This window comes from Dermacentor albipictus, chromosome 1, assembly GCF_038994185.2.
Source record: "Dermacentor albipictus isolate Rhodes 1998 colony chromosome 1, USDA_Dalb.pri_finalv2, whole genome shotgun sequence".
NCBI lineage: Eukaryota > Metazoa > Arthropoda > Arachnida > Ixodida > Ixodidae > Dermacentor > Dermacentor albipictus.
This window is the reverse complement of record NC_091821.1, coordinates 393,702,958-393,729,651: the sequence shown is the minus strand read 5'-3', so window position 1 is coordinate 393,729,651 and position 26,694 is coordinate 393,702,958. Positions and strand designations below refer to the sequence as shown.

Genomic DNA, 26,694 nt, shown 5'->3' with positions numbered 1-26,694 from the left:
TTCCCTCTCTTGTTTCTCGTCATTCCTCTGATAGCCAAGTGTTACTCATCGCACTGTTTGTAGTTTTGTTATGCTCGGCTGGCGTCCGATGTCGACGGAACCTTCGTGATCGCTCTGCCTCGTTGCGTCATCCGATTTCTGCGAAGTGGCGGGCCGGGCGCATTCGCTTTGTGTGTGCTTATCGCCCGCCTCGTATAGCAACGGTACCTAAAGGACTATAGCACTTTAGTCGCACAATACCACCAGGACCTGATGGCATCACGTATGCTGCCCTATGCCACCTTGGACATGACGCACGTGATGAGCTTCTCAATTACTACAATGAGTCTTGGCAGAACGGTGCCGTTCCTAAACAATGGAAATCGAGCCGCTTGATCCCCATTCTGAAACCTGGAAAGTCACCGCTGGAGATCTCATCATATAGTCCGATTGCGCTTTCGAGCTGCGTCGGCAAAGTGATGGAAAGAATGATTCTTGCCCGATTGGAATGGTACCTAGAACGATTCAACATCTATCCGAACGCCATGACCGGCTTCCGTCGAGGTCGCACGTCCATAGACAACGTCATTGACATCGTAACATGGGTCCAAAATCAAAAAAGCCTCAAGCGCCTGTCTGCGGCACTTTTTCTGGATATAAAAGGAGCCTACGATAACGTCGCCCATGAGGCCATACTAAACTCACTAGAGTCTGTTGGAGTTGGTGGCCGGATGTATCAATGGATTCAAGACTATTTGACTGAAAGGCGTTTTTTCTTACAGACCGAAGACGGCCCAACTTCAGACCATTACATCTGCCGTGGTGTGCCACAGGGTGGAGTGTTGAGCCCTATTTTGTTCAACCTCGTCCTGGTAGGACTAGCGGATTACCTACCCCAGACAGTACATGTCTCAATATACGCCGACGACATTTGCATCTGGGCCTCTGCGGTGACTCGCCCTCAGCTAAGAGCCAGGCTTCAGCGGGCGGCAACCATGACGGCTTCTTATCGCCGAGAACAAGGCCTCAGTGTGTCTACTGAAAAGTGCGCATTACTTGGTTTTACGCGGAAACAAATGTCATCGTATCCTGTTACCATCAATGGTCAAGCTGTATTCTATGTTAAGACGCATCGCTTTCTGGGCGTCATCATTGACCGCAACCTCTCGTGGAGCCCTCACTGCGTCTATCTGAAGAAGAAGCTAGTCGCCATTGCTCAGGTCTTCAAATTTCTATGCAGGAAAAACTGGGGTACACCAGTCCATTCTATGTTGCAGCTGTACAGGGTTTTGTTTCTCGGACTCTTACGTTACAGCCTACCAGTGTTGTCAAATGCATGCAAGACGAACTTTCGCGCCTTGGAGAGCATACAAGGTCAAGCCCTACGCACGTGTTTGGGGCTGCCTCGGTGCACGTCAACAGCAGCAACAATTGCCATCGCAGGAGACCATACAATCCAGACACATGTAGCTGTCGACTCTCTCAGAGCGCACATTCGACATCTGTCAAGGATCCCCGACCACCATTTGGCCTCCCTACCAGCCGAGAGACCTCAAGCGACCTTTTCACGAGTGATTAACGATCATCAAGAGTACATACCAGCAAGTTTTACACCGGCGGCGAAGCCTTCCTCCCCCCTGTGGTGCCTGCGACAGCCTCAAGTGAATTTTGATATTTCTGGAATTACAAAAAAGTCCAATCATCCATCGCTGGCTCTGAAGCAACTTACACTCCTATTACTGCACCAGACGTATCATGACCGCATACACATATATACCGATGGTTCAACCTCACCTACCAGCTCAACTGCCGCATTCGTCGTTCCAGCCAAGAACGTTACAGTTAAATTCAAACTGTCGCACACGACTACATCGACATCGGCAGAACTTGCAGCTCTCCATGCCGCTATGATGTACATCACCGAAGAGCCAACAGAGAAATGGGTCGTATTTTGTGACTCTAAGGCAGCCCTTCACAGCATCAAGTCCGCGTTACGTCACAGAGCTTACGAGCAAATGACATCTGAAATCAGGGAACTGCACCACCATGCTCTGGAAAGGGGACACCACATTGTATTTCAGTGGATTCCGGCTCACTGTGGCATCGTCGGCAACAACCTAGCTGACAAGGCTGCCCGGTGTGCCCACGAAGATACAAAGACGCGTCCAACACCTTTGGCGAGGCCGGACGCTGCCAGAGAACTTCGCCTACTTGCGCGCAAGAAGTCCCAAGATCTCTGGACATCAAGTGGCTTCAATTGCAGATTACGTAAACTGGACCCCACGCTACGGCTACAACTGCCATCTAGCCTTTCCCGCGGCGAAGCAACCTTGTTGTGTCGCTTGTGGTTGGGAGTGGCGTTCACGAACGCATACTCCTACCGTATGGGAATGGCCGAGAGCCCGATGTGCGACTCCTGTGGGTGCGAGGAGTCCATCGAACACCTATTGTGTACCTGCCCTCGCTACGATGTTCAACGCCTCTCTCTGCGGGCAACTTTACACAGACTAGACTCGAGACCGTTCACCGAGTCAAAGATACTCGGACCGTGGCCACAACCGTCACTGGCTCGAAAAGCGATTCGTGCACTAGTGCGGTACTTGAAGTGCACGGGCTTAAGAGACCGCTTATAGTGTCATTGTGTAAGGTGTCCCTCCCACATGTACTCAGTGCTGACTCTCTCCCTTTCTTCCCCTTTCTATTCCCCTTTCCCCACCCCCAGTGTAGGGTAGCAAACCGGATGCTGTTCTGGTTGACCTCCCTGCCTTCCCTCCCCTTGCTTTCTCTCTCTCTAGTCGCACAATAAGACTTATAGTCATAACGTTAGTGGCTTGGATTCGGTCTATTCGGTGTAGGACTGTTTTGTACTTACACTCCTTTTGGAACCGCCTCTTCAGCCCACCAAGTTTTCAATACATGAATTTTTCATTGCATAGAAATTTGTATTAATGGACGGTTCGGCGTGCAGGCATTGCTATATTACTGGCGCAAACGTTATTAGGTATGGCCCAGATCATTAGTCTAATAAGTTCACCTTCTTTTTAACTCACGAAGAATCAAAAGAACGGAAGGGAGAGGGGGTGGGGGAGGGGAGTTAGAATTTAGTGAAGTAACTGCCATATAAATCCAACAGCCACTCTTATATCCATAAAGCCAAGCCAGATGAATGGTTTCAGCATCTGCTGGCTGTAAATGTTACTGTTTTTAGGAGGTGTATGTTATAAAACATGGTGCGTAAAGTAAACGCGTTTTCTCTTATAATCATCTAAGGTCGTTGTGTACGTTATCGCTTGATATTTGGATCATATTTTCGGATCAAACATAATCGAAATGATAATCACGATTATTATTATGATAAAGACGTATGGACCGAGATACCTTTGTACTTCATAGTCTTCATAAACAACAACAACAACAACAACGACGACGACGACGACGAGAAAGAGATAAATCAAAAAAATTCGTCGAAATATGCTTGTCCACAAAAGTTTCAGTGTACCCAGAAGACGTTACCGAAATGTCCTTTATAGAGTTGCCAGGTCCAAAAAGGGAAAAGTAGCCCGGAAATCGCGAAATGTAACCAAAAACGCAGCCAGTTCGTTGCAGGTACTTAAAAAGCAGTCAAAATGTCGCCACGTTGCTGCCATGGCCAATCACTTTAGAAAACATTGCTGTAGCCGATTATGAACTGCTCCTTTGAGCTGTTCCGTGCAGTACTGGTGATTATGTGTGGTGTTTTATGGCTTTCCATACAGTGCCCATAGACTCAATGAAAACATGACTTTGGGGACCAAGTTAGAACTTGTGGCTCCGTGTTCGTATTGGGTAATTGTTATCCCTGTATGAATGATTATGTAGACGCAAGTAGTTGTAGTTGAACTCTAGTACCAGCGAATATGTCGTGCGCACAACTCTGGCTCTTTAGTCATTCGTCAATGTTTCCCTGTGCTGTATCTGTCATTTGCAAGGGAATATCATGTACTCGTCAGGATTTATAATCCCTTAAGAAGAGTGTTTTATAGTAGCTTCTATAGCCATATATTGTCGTGTTCTCACATACCTTTAGTGAAGTTCATCATGGTACTGTAGTAAAGCTTCTGTTTCCACTGTATATTTTCTGAGCTATCAACTATATAAAAAGACGTCCCATGATATAAACCACATGGTGTTCCTGTTGAGAACAAAAGAAGAAGAAGCCGAAGGGAGCGGATGCACTTCACGCCGGCTCTGTCTTTCGTAAATGATTTCGCAGTGTTTATGCAAAATATCTCTGTAATTTTGCACCATCATCTCCCGCAAGTTATCCTGACTCTACCGATATTCGTCTTCAAGGTGGGAACTGCATTTTCACCGCTTTATTGGACCATTTCTGCCGAGCCGCTGCACCGCCGAGCTAAGCTTACTGCTAAGCTTAGGGCTCCGGCCGCTACGTGAGCCGCAGTTACGGCTGCGCGTCAACTTTCTTCAAGCCGCCATGGAAATACAAGTTGCAGGAACTGACATCTCACCCACCGAGATTTCCGAAGAAGCAGGATGGTGCACCATTGGCCCGCGTGAACGACTTTCTCCTTGGGGCAAGCGCGCTAACCCTAACATTGCATCAGCCTCCCAAACCGGCGTTGGAGACACCAACAAGGCGCAGCGAGGCCCGCGCGCTCACAAGCAGCAAGTTCTGAAGGCAGGGAAGATGCCCACTCTTCCACGTGATCACCACAAAGTAGTTATCAGGCCACGGGGCGGCTTGAACGTTGCGAAAGTCGGGGTCGTCCGCCTCGCTTCGGCCCTATATAGGGCGGCAAACGTATCTCCACAAGACGCCACGGAAGACATTGTCTGCCCAAATATTCAGCAAAATATCATCGTTGTGAGTACCCCTCACTCTCCCAATGCAGAACGGTACCGCCGACTCGACAGCTTTGAGGTCGACGGACACAAGTTCGAGATACGGGCATATGAAACTGCGCCCGACTATACAGTCAAGGGAGTCGTCCGAGGCATTCCTCTCGAAGAAGACGCGAAAGACATTCAACTCAATATCGTCAACAAGAGGAACCCGAGTGCCTTAGCGGCCAAAAGACTCAGCAAGACCACGTCGGTCATCATCGCCTTCGATGGTGGCCGAGTACCAACGTGGGTGTACTACGGGGGTGCTATGCTCAGGTGTACCTTGTACAGAAAGCAGATTGACATGTGCCACCAGTGCGGACGCGTCGGCCATCGCATGGACGTCTGCCCGAACCCCCAAGACCGTGTGTGTAGAGGCTGCGGAGCCTCGAACCCAGACCCCAATCACACATGCACGCCAAGGTGTCACCTTTGTGGGGGAGCGCATCCCACTGCGGACAAGGCCTGCAAGGCTCGATTCAAGACCCCCTATCTTGTTAGGAAACGACGCGGCGACCGACAGAGGGCAGCTGCGGAGGCCGCCCTCGAGCTACAGCAACAGACCTACGACCAACATTTCCCACCTGCCTCCCGCTCCCGCTCTCGAGGCCGGGCCCGGTCTCGCTCGGTTGCGGGGTCTCCATCCCGCCGGCAGAGCAGGTCTCGGAGCCGGGCGCGCAGCAAAACTCCCAGGGCGAGCCGTAGCCGTTCGAGCTCTCGGCGTCCGAAGCAAGCCGGCCAGCAAGATTCGGACCTACCTGACAAGGTGAGCTGGGCAGATGCGGTTAAGGGCTCGCTGAGACGCAAGGCTCACGGAGCTACTGCCTCGACTCCAATACTGCCTACTGCCTCAGAACCCAATAATAAGAGGGACCCCAGGGATGTGGCATTAGAAGAAATGCAGCGCGAAAACGCACAATTACGTACGATCGTGCTACAATTAACCCAAGAAATTCGAGAGATTAAACAGTCCATGGCGCAGCCATCTATACCTAAACCTCCTTTAGTCCCGACTCCCGTCACGAACGGTAACGACAGTGCGGCGCCGCCCACAAAGAAACGCGCGGCGGCCAGTTCCGAGTCTCAACAGCTCGAGAACCTCGAATCAGCAGTAAGTGATTGGCGCAAAGCACATGTCACGATAAATGACTGGCGGAAAGAAGAAGAAGAAATGAGGAAGCTGCTTTCAGAAATTCAAACCGGGATCCGCAACATCGGCGTTGCGGTCAATAACCTCACTGCTCGAACAGACAGGGTTGAAGTCCATATAGACAAAATCGAGACTCACATAGGCCTTCGCCCAGGCGTGGAAATGATGCCCACCATGGGCCCTACAGTCATTCACCCTAGCCCTATTTCAGGTAACGCACAAGTACAGCACCACGATGGCCAGCCCCACTAACGAGCTCGTGGTGTGGCAGTGGAACTGTCGGGGCTTCAATAAGAAGCAACCACTGCTGCAACAATACATCCGACACGCGCAACCCAAACCCGACATCATAATGATACAAGAAACAGTAGGTACCGTACCAAAGCTTCCAGGTTACACTGCGCATGCCTCGCCGATTCCCGTTGATCGCGGACTTGCAATTTTAATTCGGAAAGGGACAGTAGCGCAAGAACACAGCGTAAGCGGCACACATGCGGAAAACATGCTTGTAGAGCTCCTTCCCAATAGAACACGCAACCACAGTGTATTTCTCCTCAACGTATATAGTAATCCGGCTCACTCACGGGCTCGTTTCCTCTCTCTGTTCCGAGGGGCGCTTGCCTTGGCGGGCGCAAACCCGTTTCTGGTCGGGGGAGATTTTAACGCCCCGAACGAGGCCTGGGGCTATGGCTACACTACCGCCAAAGGTCGACGCCTGTGGCAGGACCTACATGATGCCGAGTTAACTCTTATTACCGATCCCACGGCGCCGACCCGCACGGGCACCTCTACGGCACGGGACACGACACCAGACCTGACGGCGGTCCGTAACATCCCTCAAGCAATGTGGCGCAATACCTTTGAAGATCTCGGTAGTGACCACATGATCATAGAAACACGAATTCCTCAAGCGGGTACACCCCCTTTTCCTAAGCAATTCAAATGGACGGACTGGGACAAATTCCGAAAGCAGCGAGCTGAACAGAGAGGTGAGGAGAACATCGATGACATCGAGGCATGGATGGAGACGCTCAACGACGACATGAACAAGGCGACGCAGACGCTCGCACCCGAAGTCCAGGTTGACAAGATCGACAGCCGACTAGCCCACCTCTGGGAAGCCAAGACGTCACTAACCGCAAGATGGAAAAAGCAAAGGCACAACCGAAAGCTTCGTAAGAAGATCGCACATATCAATCGCCAGCTGGAAGAACATTGCCGGACCTTAAGCCGCCAACAGTGGTATGACATCTGCAACGCGGTCGATGGGCAGCTCCACAATGGCAGTACGTGGCGCCTCCTTCGTCACCTCTTGGGGGAAACGCAGAGCAAGTCTGCTCAGCAAGCAAACCTGCAACGCCTTTTGCACAAGGAACAGGCTACCACGAGTGATCACCAGCTCGTGACACGCCTGCTAGCCAAGTACTTCCCTCAACGGCCCGATGTTCAACACGGAGATTACACTGGAGAGACAAATGTGACACTCGATGAAGAATTTCACGAGTCAGAGATCCGCGCAGCTCTCCACGACCTTAATGGCAAATCAGCACCTGGTCCCGACAAGGTAACGAACAAGACTCTAAGAAACCTCGATGATGCCTCGATAACCGCTCTTACGGCATACATCAACAAATGCTGGCGAGCAGGTTGCATCCCAGAGGCGTGGAAACGCTCTAAAGCAGTCCTGATACCGAAGCCAGGCAAGCCGTCCAGCCTCGATCACTTGCGGCCCATTTCCCTCACATCCTGCGTTGGCAAGGTGATGGAGCACGCGTTCCTCTCCCGCATCAACCACCACCTCGAGGACACTGGAGCCTACCCACCCACTATGGTGGGCTTCCGGTCACACCTCTCCACTCAAGACGTCATGCTCCAGCTCTACCACCAGATTATCAATGACCCAACTAGTGGCAACCGGGCCATCCTCGGTCTAGATTTGGAAAAGGCATTTGACAATGCAGCACATGCAGCAATCCTGAGCCGCATAAACAAGCTCAACTTGGGTGAGCGAAGCTACAACTACGTCAGAGACTTCCTGTCGCGCCGCACAGTCACCCTCGCGGTCGGCAGCATGACATCCGACGAACATACACTAGGAAGCACCGGCACTCCTCAAGGATCGGTCATATCCCCGCTCCTTTTCAACCTCGTTATGCTGGGTCTCCCGGCCTACCTCGACCAGATCGATGGCCTCCATCACGCCTTGTACGCAGATGACATCACCCTGTGGGTCAACAAGGGCAGTGATGGTCAGATAGAATGCACCTTACAAGCAGCGGTCTCTGCAGTCGAAACCTACCTCCAAGACACAGGTCTCCGACTATCTCCACTGAAATCGGAGCTGCTCGTCTACCGCTCGCGCCGCCGGCCCAAGCCTACAGCTGAATCGCGCCAATGTGACGACATAATCCTCTATACGCAAGACGGCTCCTGCATTCCCCGAGTCCCGAAGATACGCATCCTAGGCATGCATATAACAGCCAACGGGTCAAACATAGAAGCTATTCGCAAAATCGAAGGCAAGGTTACAGCGGCTACCCGCCTGATCAAACGCATTACAAACAAGCACACGGGCATGAAGGAGGACAGTGTCATGCGCCTCATACACTCTTTCGCAATCAGTCACATCACTTATGTGGCTGCCTTCCACAATTGGAATGTCACTGAAAGGGAGAAAATCAACACCCTTATACGCAAGACTTACAAGATCGCCCTTGGCCTACCGGAGTCCACAAGCACTGCTCGTCTGCTACAGCTGGGGGTATACAACACGCTTGAGGAAATTGTGGATGCGCAAAGAACCTCTCAACTCGAACGCATGTCTCTGACAGCCACGGGCCGCTACATCCTGCAGAAACTCGGCTTCAACTACCACGTCCAACACGGTCAGAAACAGGTCATTCCACCTGACCTCAGCGACACGCTGATTGTCGCCCCTATACCTCGAAACATGCACCCCGAATTTAATCGGGGCCGACGCCAGGCCCGTGCCAAGGCACTGCTGCGCTCCTTGGGTGGAAAGAGGACTACGCGCTTTGTAGACGCCGCAGAATACACACGAGAACACCGGTTCACGGCGGTAGTCGTAGACGTTAGCTCCCGGCTTACGCACGCGTGTAGTGTCGCAACAGAATACCCCGAAACAGCAGAAGAGGTAGCAATTGCGCTTGCGCTTACCGACCCCCTCTGCGAGGTAGTTTTTAGCGACTCACAATCCGCAGTTCGCAACTACGCGCGGGGGCGCATTTCCTCCGAAGCTCTCCAGATTCTAAGGAAAGCTGGTCGACAGCACTTAGATAACACCGCCATCATATGGTTTCCAGCGCACGTCGCCACCCCCACCGATGAGGGCCTCATTAACTTGAACGAGGTAGCACACCGCTCTGCGCGAGAACTGACCCGCCGCGCAGAATCGGAGACCGCCTCTTCGAGTTCAGAACTGCTGGCTCAAAACACGCGAGAACGCCTGGTCAGGTACAATGACATCACCAAGCACTACCAGCTAGGCAGGCGGTTGCTGCCCCCACCTCACCCCATGCTGAAACGTCGCCAGGCAGTCATCTGGCGACAATTGCAAACACAAACCTTCCCCAGTCCGGTGCGATTGCAGCACATTTTCCCCGCGCAATACCCGACTGCTCTTTGCAAATTATGTCAGGCAACTAGAGCGACGCTGTCACACATGTTGTGGGAGTGTCGGGTTACATCAGCTACAATGGCAGTAGCTCCGGAGGCTCTTGCGTCGAAGTGGGCCGCCGCTCTGCGCAGCTCCAACCTCAAGACACAAGAGTGGGCTGTCCAGCAAGCCCGAGAGGCGGCGACGAGGCAAGGCCTCGAAGTCCCCTCATGGGAGACCTGAGCCCGGGTCGTCAAATTCGCCGGATTCAGAATAAAGTTGTTTCCATCCAACGTTCCTGTTGAATGAATTTCGTCGGTTGCAAGGAGGAGGGTTCGTCCTCCCTTCCAAGTACACATGGTGATTATAGTCGTTGCACATTGTGTGTTTCATAAAAGGCGTAGTACAGCGAATTATACCATTTAATCGTAACATTTTGTCTGGTTTGTCTGTACTTCTTATATGAAAATGTTGCCCTTAAATGTAGCCAGAAAGTATCCAAGTAGCCATCCCGAAAATTTTCCTGTCACGAGCCTTCATGTGTAGCCAATTTGACGCAAAGTAGCCAAACCTGGCAACCGTGGCCCTTTACCGGAAGCTCTTATGTTTCCTAACTTGTGCAAAATTTTAACCCGTGGCCGTTCCCTGTCGACTTGGTCGTCATTATCTATTTATCTTCCTGCTAAATGTGGCCGCCGTTACCATGTATCCATTCCAAGAAGTTGTGCTTAGTGTGGCGGAAGGACATCGGTGCTTGGTGTAGCGTTTTGGACTCACCGTTGGCGTCTACATTGTTTCGACCAGCACGTACCTCTTTGCTTCGCTAAACGCTGGACTTTGAGTTTTGCCGCGAAGGCCCATGGGATAGCCACTGCTTTCGCGGAAGGTATATTAAAGATGGCAAACGTGTCGTCCTTCGCTCAACAGAAAGCTATATATACTCCTGCCGAAAACGATTCTCGTGCAGTGCATCGTTCTACGGAATCATAGAGCTGTGCATCTGTTACTCTCAGTTCGGGAAGCTGGTAGAAGGACGCTAAGATGGGTGGCTATGCAGTGACTCCATAGTTTTGAATGACGACCAGCGTAGTCGATATTCAGCAGTTGACTACAAGTCTACCGCGCAGTTTTTCATCGCGATATCAATTATACGGACATTTCACAAAACTACTTGCACGCCAGGCAAATTTTCATTGTCGCCGTTATGTTCCATAGATATTGATGTTATATAATAGTGATGTATATATGTACTACCATATATGCACGGTAGGTGGAACACTACTCAACCGAAAAAGCTGCTCAAACCAGATATTGGGTTGTTAATTGAATTATTCCTCAGAAGGTTTTGCGATGTAGCGCGCAAGCAAAGTTATGATAAATTTGTTTTACAGCACATGCTTCTTATCTTAAATCATCGCAGACTATTAAAAAGTACAAAACAATATTACTGTTTATAATCTGAAAGGGATGTAACTTCGCTGATGACGTATTCCACGGGAAGAGCAGCGGCAGATTTGCGATGCCATTACAGGCCCCACACGGCGTGTTAAAGCTTATAGCCTAACAGCCTTACAGGCCTCACATAGAAATCTTGCCGCACGCGCGTGTGTCGCACCCGCGCATAGTTAGAACACAGTCCGAGCAGTTCGAGCACAGCGTTAAACATCGCTATCGCTGTCGGTGCTTGGCCCTTCGGGCGAAACTGCCAATTTGTTTTGCAGCTCGTTTTTCCCGAACATTCGTATTCGATTCGATTCGGGAATTCCCCTATTCGAACAACCATAACATAAATGCAACAACCGTTGTGCCACTTCAAATGCGGTAACAACTGTGCCGATTTTGACGTTTTGGTTACTTTTCGCCACATCTGAAGATAAAGTCGATTGGAGTAATTTACTAAAAAAATCTACAGGTAACTTTGTCGACAAGCGCCTCGTTGCACACATGATTGCATGACTCCTGCTGCTGCAGTAACCCAGTAAATCGCTCTCGGTATGTCGAAGCGTACTTTTTCTTTCTTTTCTTTTAATTCGAACGTTGGCCCTACGTCATAAAACGGGTGAAGCAGCTTTCTTTTTCGGATTGTAAAAACGGCGGCTATATTTTGCATTGAAAGTGCAAGCAGAGCATGGGCGACTCACAGCATAGAATCACTGCAGCCGTTCTCGGAAAAAAGTCTCGCTGACACCGCAAAGTCGCAACGCGTACCTTTAGCTTTGAGTGCGACGGCAGTCGGCGACACCGGCGAACAATGCGCATCCATCTTGCACGTTGGCGCCTGCAGAGGGTGATTGATCGTGCACCAACCTTGACGGCACATTTTTTGCGAACCTGGTTCCAATACGCCGCCAGGAAAAGTTTGTTTGAGTCAAATGTAAAGAAAAAAAAATGCTTACTGCCCAAAGAAACAAGAAATTTTTTAAGCATGTGCCATATAGCGTGAAATAGGACTTGGTACAGTAAATAGAGAGAGAAACGAAGAGGGAAAAGGTCGGGACGTGAACCAAGGACGTGCCCGGTTGGCTACCATACACTTGGGGAGGGGGAAAGGGAAAGAATGGACAAGAAGGAAAGAGAAGAAAAATAGTAAAGAGTCGGTCATTCACCGAGTCAGTCGCAGAGCAATCTCCGCTGTCATAAGCGTTCGTACAATCCAGTGTCCTTAACGAAGTGCAGGACTGTCGTGGCGTTTTGCATGCAAAAATACATAGGGCATGGTCGAAGGATCTTTTCTTCAGAGAGCGCTCTATTAACTAACAGGTAATGTATTTCTTGTCTGGCAGAAACGGTCGAACACATTTTCTCAACACTTTATCGCTGTGTAATTTTGTTACGACGGCCGTCCGGAATTCGCACTGCTTAAATTGTCACTTTCAAGTAATATTAGCATGAGGCACAAAAATGATATTATGAGATAATGGACACTACAAACAAATCAGCATATAGTGTCAACAGAGAGTGAATGATATCGGCAAGGAGGAGAATATGATTCCGTTTCTTTAAGGTATACTACGACAGAGCGCAGAAGCAACTTTCCGCTACTCCGTGGCTGTGTGCTGGAAGCATGGTGTTTCCCGTCAAACGTTGACCTTCTCTGCACCAATTGAGCTGCCTTCGGCTCGCCATTTCTGCTCGCTCACCGCACCTTGCATCCATGGTACCGCACGCTGTGTATGCATTGATCGTTCGCACTAATGTCCCTACTGCATGGTCCTTTCAAAGTCAACGACCAACGGGCACACCCACCTTTGTTAACTGCGCTATAGCGTGACTTGCGTGCGCGCTCCAAGACAGTCTCTGCCTTCATTCCTTGCCATTCCGCCCCTTCTTCCCGTTTCCAGATCTCCACGTAGCCAGTGGTATGCAACCCTGATCACGTTTCCTTACGCCTAAGCGGTGTTTTATTTTTCTTATCATGGTCCTTGGGCCGCTCCACCGGTCTGGTATTTACGTTTACGCTCGGCTCTGTGACCCTCAAAGGCGGCTCAATCTTATCAACTGCCCTGAGTTCGTGCACTGAGCCAGCCAATTGCCTTGATATATTCTAGGACGTTCTCGGTTACTGCCCACTCCCAGGCGCATAATTTTAATGCTCCCTTTTTTCCTAAAATGTACCGAATTATAGGGAAGCAAACCAAATGCAATCTTGGCTAACCTCCCTGCACTAACTTCTCTCTCTTTCCTCGCCGCTCTGCAATTTCACTAACACCGCTACAGAGAAATGTTGAACGCAAACATACTGGAGCTGCTGTTTATATTCTTTAGCTTTCGCCAGAACGCACTGCTCAGGTGAGCCACCGATGCAACGACAACACAAACTTTCAGTCGCCCACACGATATAAACGTAAATAAAGAACCTCGAGAGGCTGCATAGGAAAGGGCGAAATATGGCGCTGGAGGCGCCGCGAGCAACTCGAATGAGGGCGTGTACAAATAAGGAGGGTCAAATTAGAGGGACGAAGAACGAGTCGGCACACGCACGGAGCACACATGCAACGGAGACCACACGTGCACTCGGAGCTACTTGCAATTTCTCATTGAGCCCCGTATAACTCTGAGGAGGAAGGTCATAAACGCCTTTTTGCTGTTGATATATACACGAAACGTGCGGGCGGCGCTTTCTCAAGGCCAAGAACGTCCCACAGCACACGGCGCCAGTTTTGGAGCGCAAATAACGCAGTCTTTAGAGACGGAATCAGTAATTATGCTAAAATAAAGCTAAAAACCAAGGAAAGAGACAGACAGACAGACAGACAGACAGACAGACAGACAGACAGACAGACAGACAGACAGACAGAGAGAGAGAGAGAGAGAGAGAGAGAGAGAGAGAGAGAGAGAGAGACATAGCCCCGCTAACTCTCTAAGTACGCGATAGCATACTTCGATTGTGACGTCTCGACAGATGCGCGCGCGTGTTCTTGCACACTCTCATTTACCAAAGTGGCGTTTTTTTATGCCTCATACCCTTCTTTTTTTTTTTACACACTTGCGATTTCATGCACACAGTGACGCGCTTGGGCACGCTCAACGTACCTCGCGTTTTCGGTTGCATACCTCCAGAGTGAGTGAAGTCCGCCTATAATGCTATAAAGTAATGCGTGAACAATGCTGTGATCGAGTCTATGTCTTCCAGCACAGCGGCTGAGATGCTCTAACCATAGGCCCAGATAGGCAGGCACGCTTCTCTCGTGCGAAATTCACTCTTTGAAATTCAAAGTCTCGCGTGCGCGTCATCGTGCGAGTTTCTCGCATACTTTCCTTGCGGCAAATAGCGCTTTGAGACGCTGTCTTATAGACTGCACAGCGTGTCTTCAGGATTGGTCAGGATCAGGCCCATCGCGCCCTACTAACCTTTGTAGAGTTAACTAACTTAGGTTAACGTTTGTAGCATGAACATTGAACATTCTGTAGTAAGCGTGACCTTCAGTGACCGGCCCTACTGTGTGTGATCAGTACTGTGCCCTAACGCTTCTTCCTTCGAAGATGAGAGGCGGCCGGTTCAAATACCTTGTAGTGTATATTGTGAACCGACTACCGGTGAAACGGTGATTACGTGCAGCTGAACTTGGCGTATCATCGTGGAAAACACAATTAGCCGCATAGCGAAGTAGCCATGAATGTGGTTGATAATTGTGGAGGCTGTTCGACGCGGCGTCACTTTAATTCCGGCTGCAGAGTTCCACTTTAGTTTTTAGATTTGTCCTGTTGCAGTGTTCTACTTTAGTCTTTAGATTTGCCCTGTCGCTCTACCCTTCCTCTTTCCTTTTTCCTCCCCTCCTTCCTATCTTCCATTTCTGTGTTGCTGTCACCTCCCTTCAGAAGTGTAGGCAGGCGTTGTGCCCCTTCCGGCGGCAGCTGCCAGCCTGTTCCTCGCTTTCCCTTTCCTGTTAACTGTGTATATGTGTATATGTGTTCAAAACAAATAATAATAATAATAATAATAATAATAATAATAATAATAATAATAATAATAATAATAATAATAATAATAATAATAATAATAATAATAATAATAATAATAATAATAATAATAATAATAACTTATGTTACAGATACGTCAAAGTGGTTGAAGTCCTCCTATAATGCTATCGCATTAAAAACCATCTTGTCGGCACGGCCCAAGCCGACAGGCTCCAATGAGGGTTGGAGGAGAAGGAAGCGAGAGAGCCAGAAGGCAGGGACGTCAACCAGACGCGCGTCCGGTTTGCTACCAGAAATTATTAATCTCGTTCAGCTTAGGTTACGGCTATGAGCGGAAAAAAGGTTTTCTAATATTTTCCGCTTACCCGAATGGGACGGCGTTCCACAAACCACCGCAAGATATATGCAACGGTGTTCTTTATATTGTCATTTTTACTATATAAGTATACACATGACAACGATTTTTTGGGACTGTGTTCTATAGTGAAACAGCGACTGTTATCCAAAACAATGTTCCACATATACCTATACCTATCATACGGAACATTGTTTCGCACAACTTCACTTGGAACCACGTTAGAGTATGCATTTAAATTGACGTACAGTCGGTACAGTCGTAGACGACCCGGCCGCAGCGTTTAGGCCACCATTTGAACGCCTCTTGAGCTGTAGTGTAAGCTACTCGCACAGACCGAGCGCTTCCTCGTCTTTGTCCTGGCGAAGCAGTGCAGCAATACGTTTGAAACAGCAGGCTCGACGAATTTCCTCAAGATCCAGTGTTTGGTCATGGTCACCGTCATCGATTTTTCTAGTTTGACTTCGGCGCTGTCATATCATCCTCTTGATTTCTTTAGGTTATTTCTTCCGCGTTTGCTCATGACTATTACTGTGTAAGCATCATTTCCATATAGCCAGTGTATAGCGATGGTTAAGTGTTACCCCGTGCTTCACTCTCTCCCTCTCTGTCGTTGGCGTCCGTCGTCCTCCCACGCATAGGTGTCGCGCGTGTCGCGAACCGCAGCGAATTTTTTTATGGCGATGTTATTATTTCATGCTGATGGATGGATGGGTGGATGGATACAACTTTCTTGTACGTCGGGCAAGGTCTAACGCGACCCGACGTTATTATTTATTATTATTTCATGCCGATGTTATTAATTTATGACGATGTTGACCTTACAGAGAAGGACTAAATTACTCGAAAGCTACAGGGGCTGGAATCCTTATTCCGGGGCATGACCAAGCACGCAGCATATAGGTCGCGCTCGCTATAGCAAGAGCGCGGCCGCGGCTTTATGAGCTCGCGCCCGCTGACGGACTGCATCTGGCGAGACTGCGCGACATTGCGCGAGCTCGCTTGGGTGGAACGTGATTGACGCCCTCTGTAATCACTCCGTGCCTAATTCGCTCCGTCCTTCGCATGCCGAACGGACACATCTTCGTCTGACTTTAGAGAGCCCCCCAAAGAATGCATATACGCGCATGCGCGCGCGCAATAAAGGGTCCCGAAAGTGTGTCAGTCAGCCGAGAAGTGTATACACGGGGGGGTGGGACGAGGCGCTCAGGGCGTCCGTGACGAGCCTGCCCAGCGCCGCGCACGAGCGCTTCTAATCGCGGATGGGGCCCGCGGCGCGAGGAAGACGGCGACCTCCCGTCCAGCAGCCACACCCAGCGGAGATCGCGAGAGAGAGCCCGAGGGCGAAGGCGCGGGGAAAGCGGGCGCCGCAGTTTGTGGTCGCAGAAGTGCGTCGAAGCACGCGTCTCTAAAATCGTGCCTTCTGGCCCCGAAGAAGGCGCGCGCGCGCGCGCGCGTGTTGCAGAGTGGTGCGAGCAAGGGTCACGTGCGAGTAGTGTTCGAGCAAGCGTGTTCGTTGCATCAGAACGAGTTGAGGTCGTTAAAGCTGGGCGCCCCTGATAGTGCCGCCCACATGCAGATTGCGGCGAAGGTCTCCGTTGTGTGTGTGTGTGTGGGGGGGGGGGGGGGTGGCGGGGTTGAGATGGGGGCGCGTTAGGGAGGCGGTGCCGTTTAGGTGTCTTGAAATGCCATGTGGAGGCGAGGACCAAGATGGACGCCTCAATTGGGCACGATAAGACGTCATGATGATCACTCCTTGATTTCGCTAAGCGTTACCGATCTGAAAATTGCGGAGGAGAACTGAAGACGGCGCAAACAAATCGGAATGACGACGTGCTACGGAAACGACTAAATCTCGCAGGCATGCTCGCGCAAGAGTGGCGACATTTCTTAGCGGCCCCCCGTCATAACTGGGGGTTTATTTCGGACGTTAAATTCAATTGATAAATCGATCTATATAACAAGTTTTCTACCTCGCTGCACGCATGTTCTTTCAACCTTGTCTTTTTTTTGTTCACATTCAGTACTGCGCTAGGATGCCATTAAGGAAGCTAAACTACCAATATATATATATATATATATATATATATATATATATATATATATATATATATATATATATATATATATATATATATATATATATATATATATATATATATATATGATAAAAAAGTAGACCGCGAGTGAGCCGTATACTCTACCCTCTGTTTTGCGTAATCAAATAACATATGACCACACGAAACATGAACATATACTGTAGCTGCTCAGGTATCTATAACGCACACTGAGCTCTTAATGGGATAGCGCATGATATTCAACGACTTATCTGAATCTGTTACATTCCTACCACTTGGCGGGCACTATTTGACCGCTGAGTATGCGCCGCTGGATACGCCGCTGGGACCCAAAGAGTATACAGGAAACTGTGGGCTCACAGTACGTCTCCGCGCACGGCGTCGCCAAGTGGCCCCCGAGAAGTGAAGCCTCACGACGCGGCACGACGGCGCACGGCGATAGACCCACCGCAGGTTCGAGCACCGAGCCGAAAGACCTGGACGGCTCTGGCCGTACGCATGGGCGCTCTCCCAGGAACACACGGCGTCCAGGACAGTTAAGGCGTTTATTGATCCCCAATGGCCAACATGTGCCAGACTGCACCCAAACACACGGAGTACACTCGGCGCCCGCGGTTCCCGATGGCGAGGAAGGCGGGGTACACGCCGCGTCGAACAATGGTTTACGCGCGCGGGCCGAAATGCGTTCGCAAACGCTACCTAGCGCTTCCCGTCACCGACAATGGTCTGCGACGGTTCGGACACGCAAAATGTGACGCACTGAGCACCTGCGACTACCGCAAGGGCGGAACGCAAAGCCACTCAGCAAGCCACACTTACGCAAGCTGACAAAGCACGTGAACGTCCCCAGGCCGGGGCGTTGGGGGGACGCAAATAGCTGGTCGCTCACGTACCTTGCAGCTTGCCTCTCGTGACCGGCGCTCGCCCCTCTCGCAGCCCGACTCCCCCGCGCACGGCGATCGTCCCCAGTCGGGGCTTCTTCCCTACGTCACGCCCCACGACCCAATCGCAGGGCCGCGTAGCATGACGTCACGGGACGCGGCCGCGGCGCCCGGGGAAAACGGCGCGCGGTCGAGGGGTAGGCATTTGGGAGAGGTTTTCCTCGCAATGGCGAATAAGTCCGGAGCCTTAGGCACAGCAGCGACTGCGCCCCGGTAGACCGAAGGACTCCCACATCACTTAAATGTGTATTTACGTATTTCTGCCTGAAAACACCTCCCCCCCTGTGTCCCTTTCAGAATCATGAAACATTCCATTCGCCCATATGATATATTTCAGCATTAACGTCTCACATTGCATGTGCATGAACTGCTGTTTGAATTTCCGCATATATAGCTTGTCAAAGGTATAGTGCATAAACATCGACACTGCATGACATTAAGGTTGAGACCTGAGCGGCGCATAAAATTAAACATTGAATTGAATTACACGCTGCATTCTATGAAAATTAAGGCAACTGTAGAAATCAAATTTAGTTATACGGCATTTAATTAGCCGCTTCGCGAACGCTTCTCTTCTCAGATTCCAAAAAAATGTGCATTGAATTGTTAATTCCGTCATGTAATTTTGTACATCCATTTGACGATCAGGTATTGCGGAAAAGCTGGCGGCGATATTTTCCAACATTTGCAATATCGCCAAACTACTGCGGGACATGTGATTGGTGTCATCAGATCGTCGGCCACCTATGAACGACGAGCGCCGATGCATGGCCTCCTTCAGCAGCGGAATAGTTAAGGCGTCCGCCTTGAGCAAGTAAGCGGTCCGCTGCAGGAGGCGTCTTTAATAATAAGCCTCGTTAGTTATCGCGAAATTAAAACAACGGGCTCTTTCACAATGTCGCGACACCCGCGTGGAACCTGGTGCGTTAGCCAATCAGAGGAGCGGCCGTGCGCATGCAGGCGTGTCCCTGCGCCACCTCGTGGCTCTCTGCAAAAGCGCGTCGTCTGCTCAGTATCGAGTATGGTCTCGTGCGTCGGTTGTGGGGGGGGGGGGAGGAGGAGGGGGGACGTGCAATACGCACCCTGCACTCGAGTGTAGTGCTGTCAAACTCCTTCTCACAATGTATGCCAATCCGCGCCAACTCATACATCAAAGAGAGCGAATCTGCGTATATTACACAGTTCTACGAAGTCATAAGGGTATATTTTGCCACTGCCCGAAATATGCCCAAGACTTTGTAAACGCTCGTCATTACATCCGGCGCAATTCCTTCGCTATAACCGAAGCGTTTCATGTGCCTCACTACATCTGAGTTTTGTACAGAAACCTGCGTTTTCCTTTTAAACTCATAAAGAAGAGAAACGGCACGGCACGAACGTATTCATAAGGACAAATGCTAAAACTGGCCTCAGCCAAAGGGCCCAGACGCGATACCTACAAATTGTTTGTCGATTTGGGCTCCTCTTAGCTGACCTTCTTCAACCTTGAGCCAGTGAAACGCGACGAAAGAAACAACAAATACGTATTACCGGCTAAGTTTGTTAAGTGTTAAGTTAAGATATATAGTGTAGGCAACAACGTCTTACAAGTAACGGCGCTACCGGTAACGCGTTCCTTTTTTTTTGGTAACTTAGCAACGTATACTCGCTACCTTTTCTAAACTGCAATGGATAATGTACTTAGTTAACCGTTTAAAGTGACCGTAAGGAGACAAAGTACTAGTGACTGTTAATTCTAGTACCCTCTCCCTAAGTACCTGTACTAAAATGGCGTGGGAAAAGAAAGATGCACGAGCACTCTTCAACGGCGCTTCTCTCGTCTAACCCGCGTGCTCCAAAATAGGTGCGCTTGACGATGCAGGCAACATACCTAACTAAACATGCAAATTGGCCATCAAGCTTTACGGCGGATAAGTCAAATCACACACGCCGGGTTAAATTTGTCAACCCGGGTTTCTTTTAACGAGCATCTAAACCTGGGCACACGATGATTTTTGCATTCCGCCCCACACGGATTGCAGCCGGCGTGGTCGGGATTCGAACCCGCCGCTTTCCTCTTAGCAGCAGAACGTCGCTGATACTCAGCCACCGCGGCGGTGGCGGTAAGTGAGGCCTTTTCTCTTACTGCGATAGCAATTATGGACCCTCCAGGCGAATTTTCCGCAGTTGCTGTCGCCGTGATGCCCCGTACAAAGTCCAAGTGCGGTAAGATACTATTACACCCCTCGCGCTTTATCAACGTCTCCTAGATAGCAGGTCTGTTCACTATGCTTTATGACGCTGTGTTACTTGGGCCGAAATTTTCGTTGCCAAGCCCGGCGTGACGAAAGCTGTGGCATCAAAATTACCACAGCTGACTCGGGAACTTTCCCATTAGATTCTATGGCAGTCTGAAAAAGCGACATGAATCGAAGTGCACAGGCCTTGTGCTGTCTGGGAGGCATTGGCTGTGTGCTGCGCGCGCGAGGGAAAGTGTGCGAAGGGTGAACCGAGAAGGATGGTGGCTTGATGCGCGTCGTCTTCCCGCGCGTCCAATGTTGGAGGTGAGGTCATCAAGCGCACCCTAGGGTGAGGGCAGCGGCAGACGCGTCTGTACACATCTATAAACTGGCCGTGGCTGCGCATGGCTGATTGATTGTACACCCCATACGCGGCCCGCACGCCGTTTGTTGGAGGCAATCTGTGGCGAATGCAATGTTTAAGGGCGAGCCGAGATGGCTTGCGGCTTCATGGGGGCTGTTTTCCAGCGCGCCTTGTGCTGGAGGTCGCTTAAATCTCAAATTTCCGAAACATGCTTAAGCGAGAGGCAGCGCGAAGTTCTCGCTCCTCGCTCCCGGCTGTCTTCGTCACGCCAGCTTTGTGACAGTGAGTGTTCGTGGTTGTTGAGTGAGATCTGCTCATGTTTGCCTTCGAACGCGTGGCGTCATGCTTGTTTACTTATTTAGTAAGCGAGTGTTCACTGCAATTGATACGGCTGATAAAACTACGAACTGTACTTCGTGTACTTCGTCTAATACTTTGCTATCGCAATGCTTCGCTTTTCGTATGAAACTGCAACTTTTATTATTGCAGACACGCAACTTACTAATATAGTTTAGCTTAGTTTTTAGCATCCCTTTAACGACGACATCGCGGAACGAAAAAGAAAGAAAGCGCAGTTATATGTTGACGTTGCAAGCACTAGTCCAACAGCGCAAAGGCTCGTTGACCCCTTTCGCTTGATGAAGCAGGACCACATGCAGCGTCTATCATCGGGGTTTCGCATGGGCACCCAACTGCGTCATGAGGTTTCAAAACGCATGCAACGTTTTCTTTGGCCTGTTTGGTTCTCGCCCTCCTTGGTATAACCCTTGGCTTTCTATAGCTGCTGACGCGCTACATAACTGAACAGTTTATGCGTCGTTGTGCAGCAATGATATCGTGTTATATACAGTGTGTTCCAACTATCATGCACCAAGATTTAAAAAATGTGCGAATACCACGTAACTGGACGGAACCAAGCTGATGTTGTTTGCCGTTGCTTGGAGATGCTTCGATTATTTGTTGCATTTCGCCTAATTACACAATAAGTCATACTTAATTAAGCAGCTTATCAAATATTATCATTAGATGAGAAGTGTAAATGATAGAATCGTAGAGCAACATGAAAAACTACCTACACAGCTTTCTGTCGCTCAATACGCGCCACATAAGAGTGTTTTTCCGAGCGTGCAAGAAGCCCGTGAATACACGTAATATTGCAGCGCGACTTTTCTAAACTCTAAATATAAAATTTTCTAAATATTTTCGAAACACACGTTTTCTCCTTATTTTCATACGTTATGCGATGCGTGTATTGTGTTTGCCCGCAGTTCCCGGAGAACTGAGTGGGCCACCGACTTCATTATTGGTAGAAATACGAGCATGGTGTGCGCGTTATGTCTGGTGTACGCGTGCAAACCTTAATGTAGACACGGGGGTTAATTACGGCGTGATACACGCATTATATATATATATATATATATATATATATATATATATATATATATATATATATATATATATATATATATATATATGTCTTGCCGCTGTTCTGAAAGATTGTTACGTAACAGGGAATTTAACTTTGGACGTCATGGGACCTATGTCATGAGTCATATGCTGGCAACAATTTAACGTGTTCAATTTAATTACTAGCAATCTATTCTTGATTCAACTTCTCAGTAGGAACAGCTTCGCTGGAAACAAAAGTGGGCTGTGATTTTAGAATGTCGCACAAGTATGCCGTACTTAACTTTTTCATAAAGGATGCAAATCTTCTTTGGGCCCTGCAGTGCACTCTACGAACGCTGATTCTCTCGCCAGCACGACGAGGGCATTGCTACGATTCATGAAATCGACTGGTCTCAGTGACCGATCGTAGGCATGAAGTGATGTACAACCACACGTGTTCACACTGTCAGTACCCCCTTCCTTCCCTCCCTCCCTCTCTTTTCTTTCTCTTCATGCCTTAAACCCCTTTCTCCATGTAGGGTAGCAAACCGGACGTTCGTCCGGTTGATCTCCCTACCTTACCTTCTTTTCCTCCTCCTCCTTAATACTGCTGGCGCTGGAAAAGTCGATGACATTAGTCTCAGAACGTAAAAGGGTCTCATCAAATTTATGAGCTGTTCCTTTCACCTCTATTTCTGTGTTTTTGCTTTGGAGAATCCTAATTATGCAAACAGACACGCATTACAGCTTACCCCCCCCCCCCCCAAAAGAAAGAACGAGATCACCTGAAAGAAATGTCTGTTACGTTATTGTTACTACTAATAGTACACAGTTTAGGGAAGGGCTTCGGTTCCCACTGTGATTCGGAGGCACGAGCATGTCCACGACGAAAAAACAAAAATAAACAAAGAACAAGCCAGTACAACGTAATCTCAGAATCTAAATGACGCGTCGCTTGTTTGAATTGGCGAGGAGTAGCAGCAGTAGCGGATGACACAAGCACGGACTCATCGCCTGCAACTGTTAGCTCTCGGTATCACAGGGACAAAGGTGATTCATGATGCTTGTCCAGGGAAGAATGGTGATGAAATGTACATGTATGAAAACGGAAGTACGACGCGCACGTAAACCCATTTAAGGCACGTACCCTTTCGGAGGGATTTGCTAAGAATGGGCACATATGTATATATAGTGGCACACGTATACCAAGTGGCCCACAAGTTCTACGTTCGACGAGAAACATTACAACGTACTATCGCATTCAATACGAGTTGCAACACGGGCATATACCTGTCAGCATACACGCATATTCCTTGTAAACAGGGTGCTAGCAGTAGTCGGAACGGTATGGTATGGTATGATGAACTTTATTCACGCACCGAAGATCAACCCTTAGGGTGACGCAGGTGGCTCCCACGTCGGGACATAAGGGTTGTGATGGGCAATAAAAATTAATAAAAGTTACATAATTAAAATAGGAAACTAAGCCCTGCCTGCTGCACCGAAGTATTGCAGGCTGCCAAATTAGAAAAATAAATGAAAAGGACGTTGTCAAATAATTTTGTAAAGGGGAAAAAAATGGGGGGAGTCTACCACCAAGGGAACCACGGCCAAGGGAACGGATGGTTGCGGGATTTATTATTCATGAATACAATATATATTTCCAATAATGTCTGTCTTGACGTACATTGGTCTTCTTCTGTTTCGTAATATTACATGCATACTTATACAATGTTAATTTCTTTCTTGTCTTTTCTTGACTTACAATGTTTTCTTTGTTCGTCTTCAATTGCTTGTGTCCTCTTGTCTTGTCAGTTGTCTTCTGTCTGTCTTGTCTTGTCGATGTCTTCTTTCTTCTGTGGTCTTCTTTCTAGGGTGACATATAAATTCTTTTTTTTCTTTTTTTTCCTCTCTACCGGTTTCCACAGCCTACAGAAGCCCAGATTGCTTTATCTGTCTGAATTAAATGATACCGATTGTAAAGTCTACTGTTGAACTAATGCCTCCTCTGCCTTTTTCCCTTCATTCGAGTCTGTAAATGTCTGATTTTATGTTAGCTCGTCTTTTCTTTTTCTCGAAGTGGTTAGTTTGTTTCGTTTAGTGATATACTTAAGTACTGTATATATATATGTCTACATAAATATAACAGTTATACACATACATACGTACTCGTATGTACAGATTCCTACTCACACATATATATATTTTGTGTATCTTTCATCTTCTTACGTTCTTCATTTATTTTCTTGGTTATTGAATAATAACTACTAGTTTAAGTGTTAATGTATGTATTATAGTTCTATAGGAATTGAGAAGGTCGGACTCTGGAGGAGATTGATTCGTTTCTTATAGCACAATGCAGTATGGAGTATGGACACTCCCGCCTAAGGGTTAATTCTGGCCCTGTAATTTTACCTCCCTCCATCCAGTTTGATATACCACTATAGAAGGCAGTTCTGGACTCATTGGCGTTCAGTTCTGACATTATCCAACATGTTTATATGGGATGTTTTTAGTTTCTGTGAGCCCCCACGTCGGGACAGTAAGGTTTAACCTTACCGCCATATTGTGGGCCTTCTGGACGGCTTGTACTTGATCTAAAAGAACTCCGCTGTGAAGGACTCGTCGCCACCAGTCTCTTTCCTTGTCAGAGTCTGTGAAAGACACAGGACACTGCCAAAGCATATGATCCAGAGTAATGATGCCATTACACTTCTCACAATTGATCGGTACCTCTCTTTCCGGATATAGCTTGTTAATAAAGTTTGGACTCGGATAAGTTCTTGTCTGTAACAAAGTCAGAGTCACTGCTTGAGCTCTATTGAGCTTAGTGTGTGGCACTGGAAATTCCCTTCTATTCATGTAGTAAAGCTTCGTGATTTCATTATATGTAAGTAATTGGTCCCTGTTCTCCTCCTGTATATTATCATGGTCCTGGTCGCGTAGTGCACGGATAGTAAGTCCTCGTGCAGCTGCGTTAGCCATCTAATTAAAATTTTTCCGAGATGGATCCACAGACCCCGTGTGTGCAGGAAACCAGCGGATTTCGATCCCTTGGCTGTCCATCTCGCCGATCAGCTGGGCAGCCCTTTTGGTTACAAAGCCTATGGTCAAGTGTCTAATAGCCATCTTAGAGTCACTGTAAGTTCGCGTCCACTTATTATTCCTTAAAGCCAATGCTATCACTACTTGTTCCGTGGCTGTCGTGTCTTTAGTTATCAGTGTAATAGCATCTCGTGTGAGACCACCTGCATCTACTACTACTGTCGTAAAGGTTTTCTTTCTTCTGACCCATGCAGCATGTACAAAAGCCGCATGTTCTCTGTCGTGTTCTACCTTTTGAACGTTGTTCAGCAATCTTTTTGTGTAGGCGCTGCCATGCTGCCTACGGGCACTGTATGGCAGTATGGCAGTATGGCAGCATCTATAAAAAAAAGGAAAAAGAAAAACATATTCTCGTGTTTCAATTCACACTGAGCTCGATCGCAAGTACTTCCACAAAGCCCCGAAGGGGGGCAGGCAAATAAATCATCGCTCTAAGAGCGAGAACTCTGTGCGACGCTTTCGCAGGAGGAGGAGGAGGAGGAGGAGGAAGAGGGCTCGTCTTCGAGCGCCGAAGACGGGACGAGTGCGGCTTCGGCGCTGGCCGACGGGGGCGTGACGTTCAAGCCGCAGCAGCACCGCAAACGCTGCTGCGACGACGACTTCTCGTCGCTGTCGACGCGGCTGCGCTGCCTGCTGGCCGCGGTCGTGGTGCTCCTCGTGCTCACGGCGGTGTTCGTGCCGCTCTACTACTTCGTCTTCAGGCAGCACCTGGGCCCGCTCTGGAGGGCCCTGTTCGGGACGCGCGTGGCCGATGCTTCGGGCGGAGCGGAGGCCACCGCCGGCGGGACGGGCATCTCCACCCTGGACGACACGCTGGCGCCATTTGGGACGACGCCGGCGTGGAAGCCTGAGTGTCCCGAGGTGAGTGCCGTCACAGGGCTGCCAGGGGCAGTCACTGAAGAGTAAACGATGACCGCATACGCTCATTCGTCCTGCCCCACCTCGCAACATCAGGCGAAGGTTCCACGTCACGTGAACATGATGGACACCCGTGGACAAAAGTATACGGACCACAAACTCGCCGAAAAGAAAAGCGCGATTTTTTTTAAAATTCCGACGCACAAACTGCAATTGGTGAGTGCTCTGCAATGTTCGCAATGGCTAGTTTGGACTGCAGTCCTCAATTTCAAGTTACAGTCATGGCGGAGAAGAAATATTGGAGGACGCCTAAGCTTCGCCTTTAAGAGTGGAAC

General features: G+C 49.0%; 3 protein-coding genes across 4 annotated transcripts in view; 1 reads left to right on the top strand and 2 right to left on the bottom strand.

The window, feature by feature from the left end:
* LOC135914650 (histone deacetylase complex subunit SAP130-like) overlaps positions 1–26,694 on the bottom strand; it is a 612,247-nt gene that overhangs the window by 366,064 nt on the left and 219,489 nt on the right. The window lies entirely within an intron of this gene.
* Positions 1–26,694, bottom strand: part of LOC135914611 (nucleolar MIF4G domain-containing protein 1) — a 192,595-nt gene that overhangs the window by 58,734 nt on the left and 107,167 nt on the right. The gene's annotated exons all lie outside the window — the stretch shown is intronic.
* The window catches only part of LOC135914602 (lysosomal alpha-glucosidase-like), a 94,048-nt gene that overhangs the window by 12,645 nt on the left and 54,709 nt on the right, over positions 1–26,694 (top strand). For both annotated transcript variants that reach the window (XR_010568355.1, XM_065447521.1), the window contains exon 2: positions 25,967–26,362. Coding sequence is in view for 1 of the 2 variants with exons in the window: in XM_065447521.1 (XP_065303593.1) it covers positions 25,967–26,362 (396 nt within the window). In the remaining variant the exon portion in view is untranslated. The remainder of the gene's footprint in view (positions 1–25,966; positions 26,363–26,694) is intronic.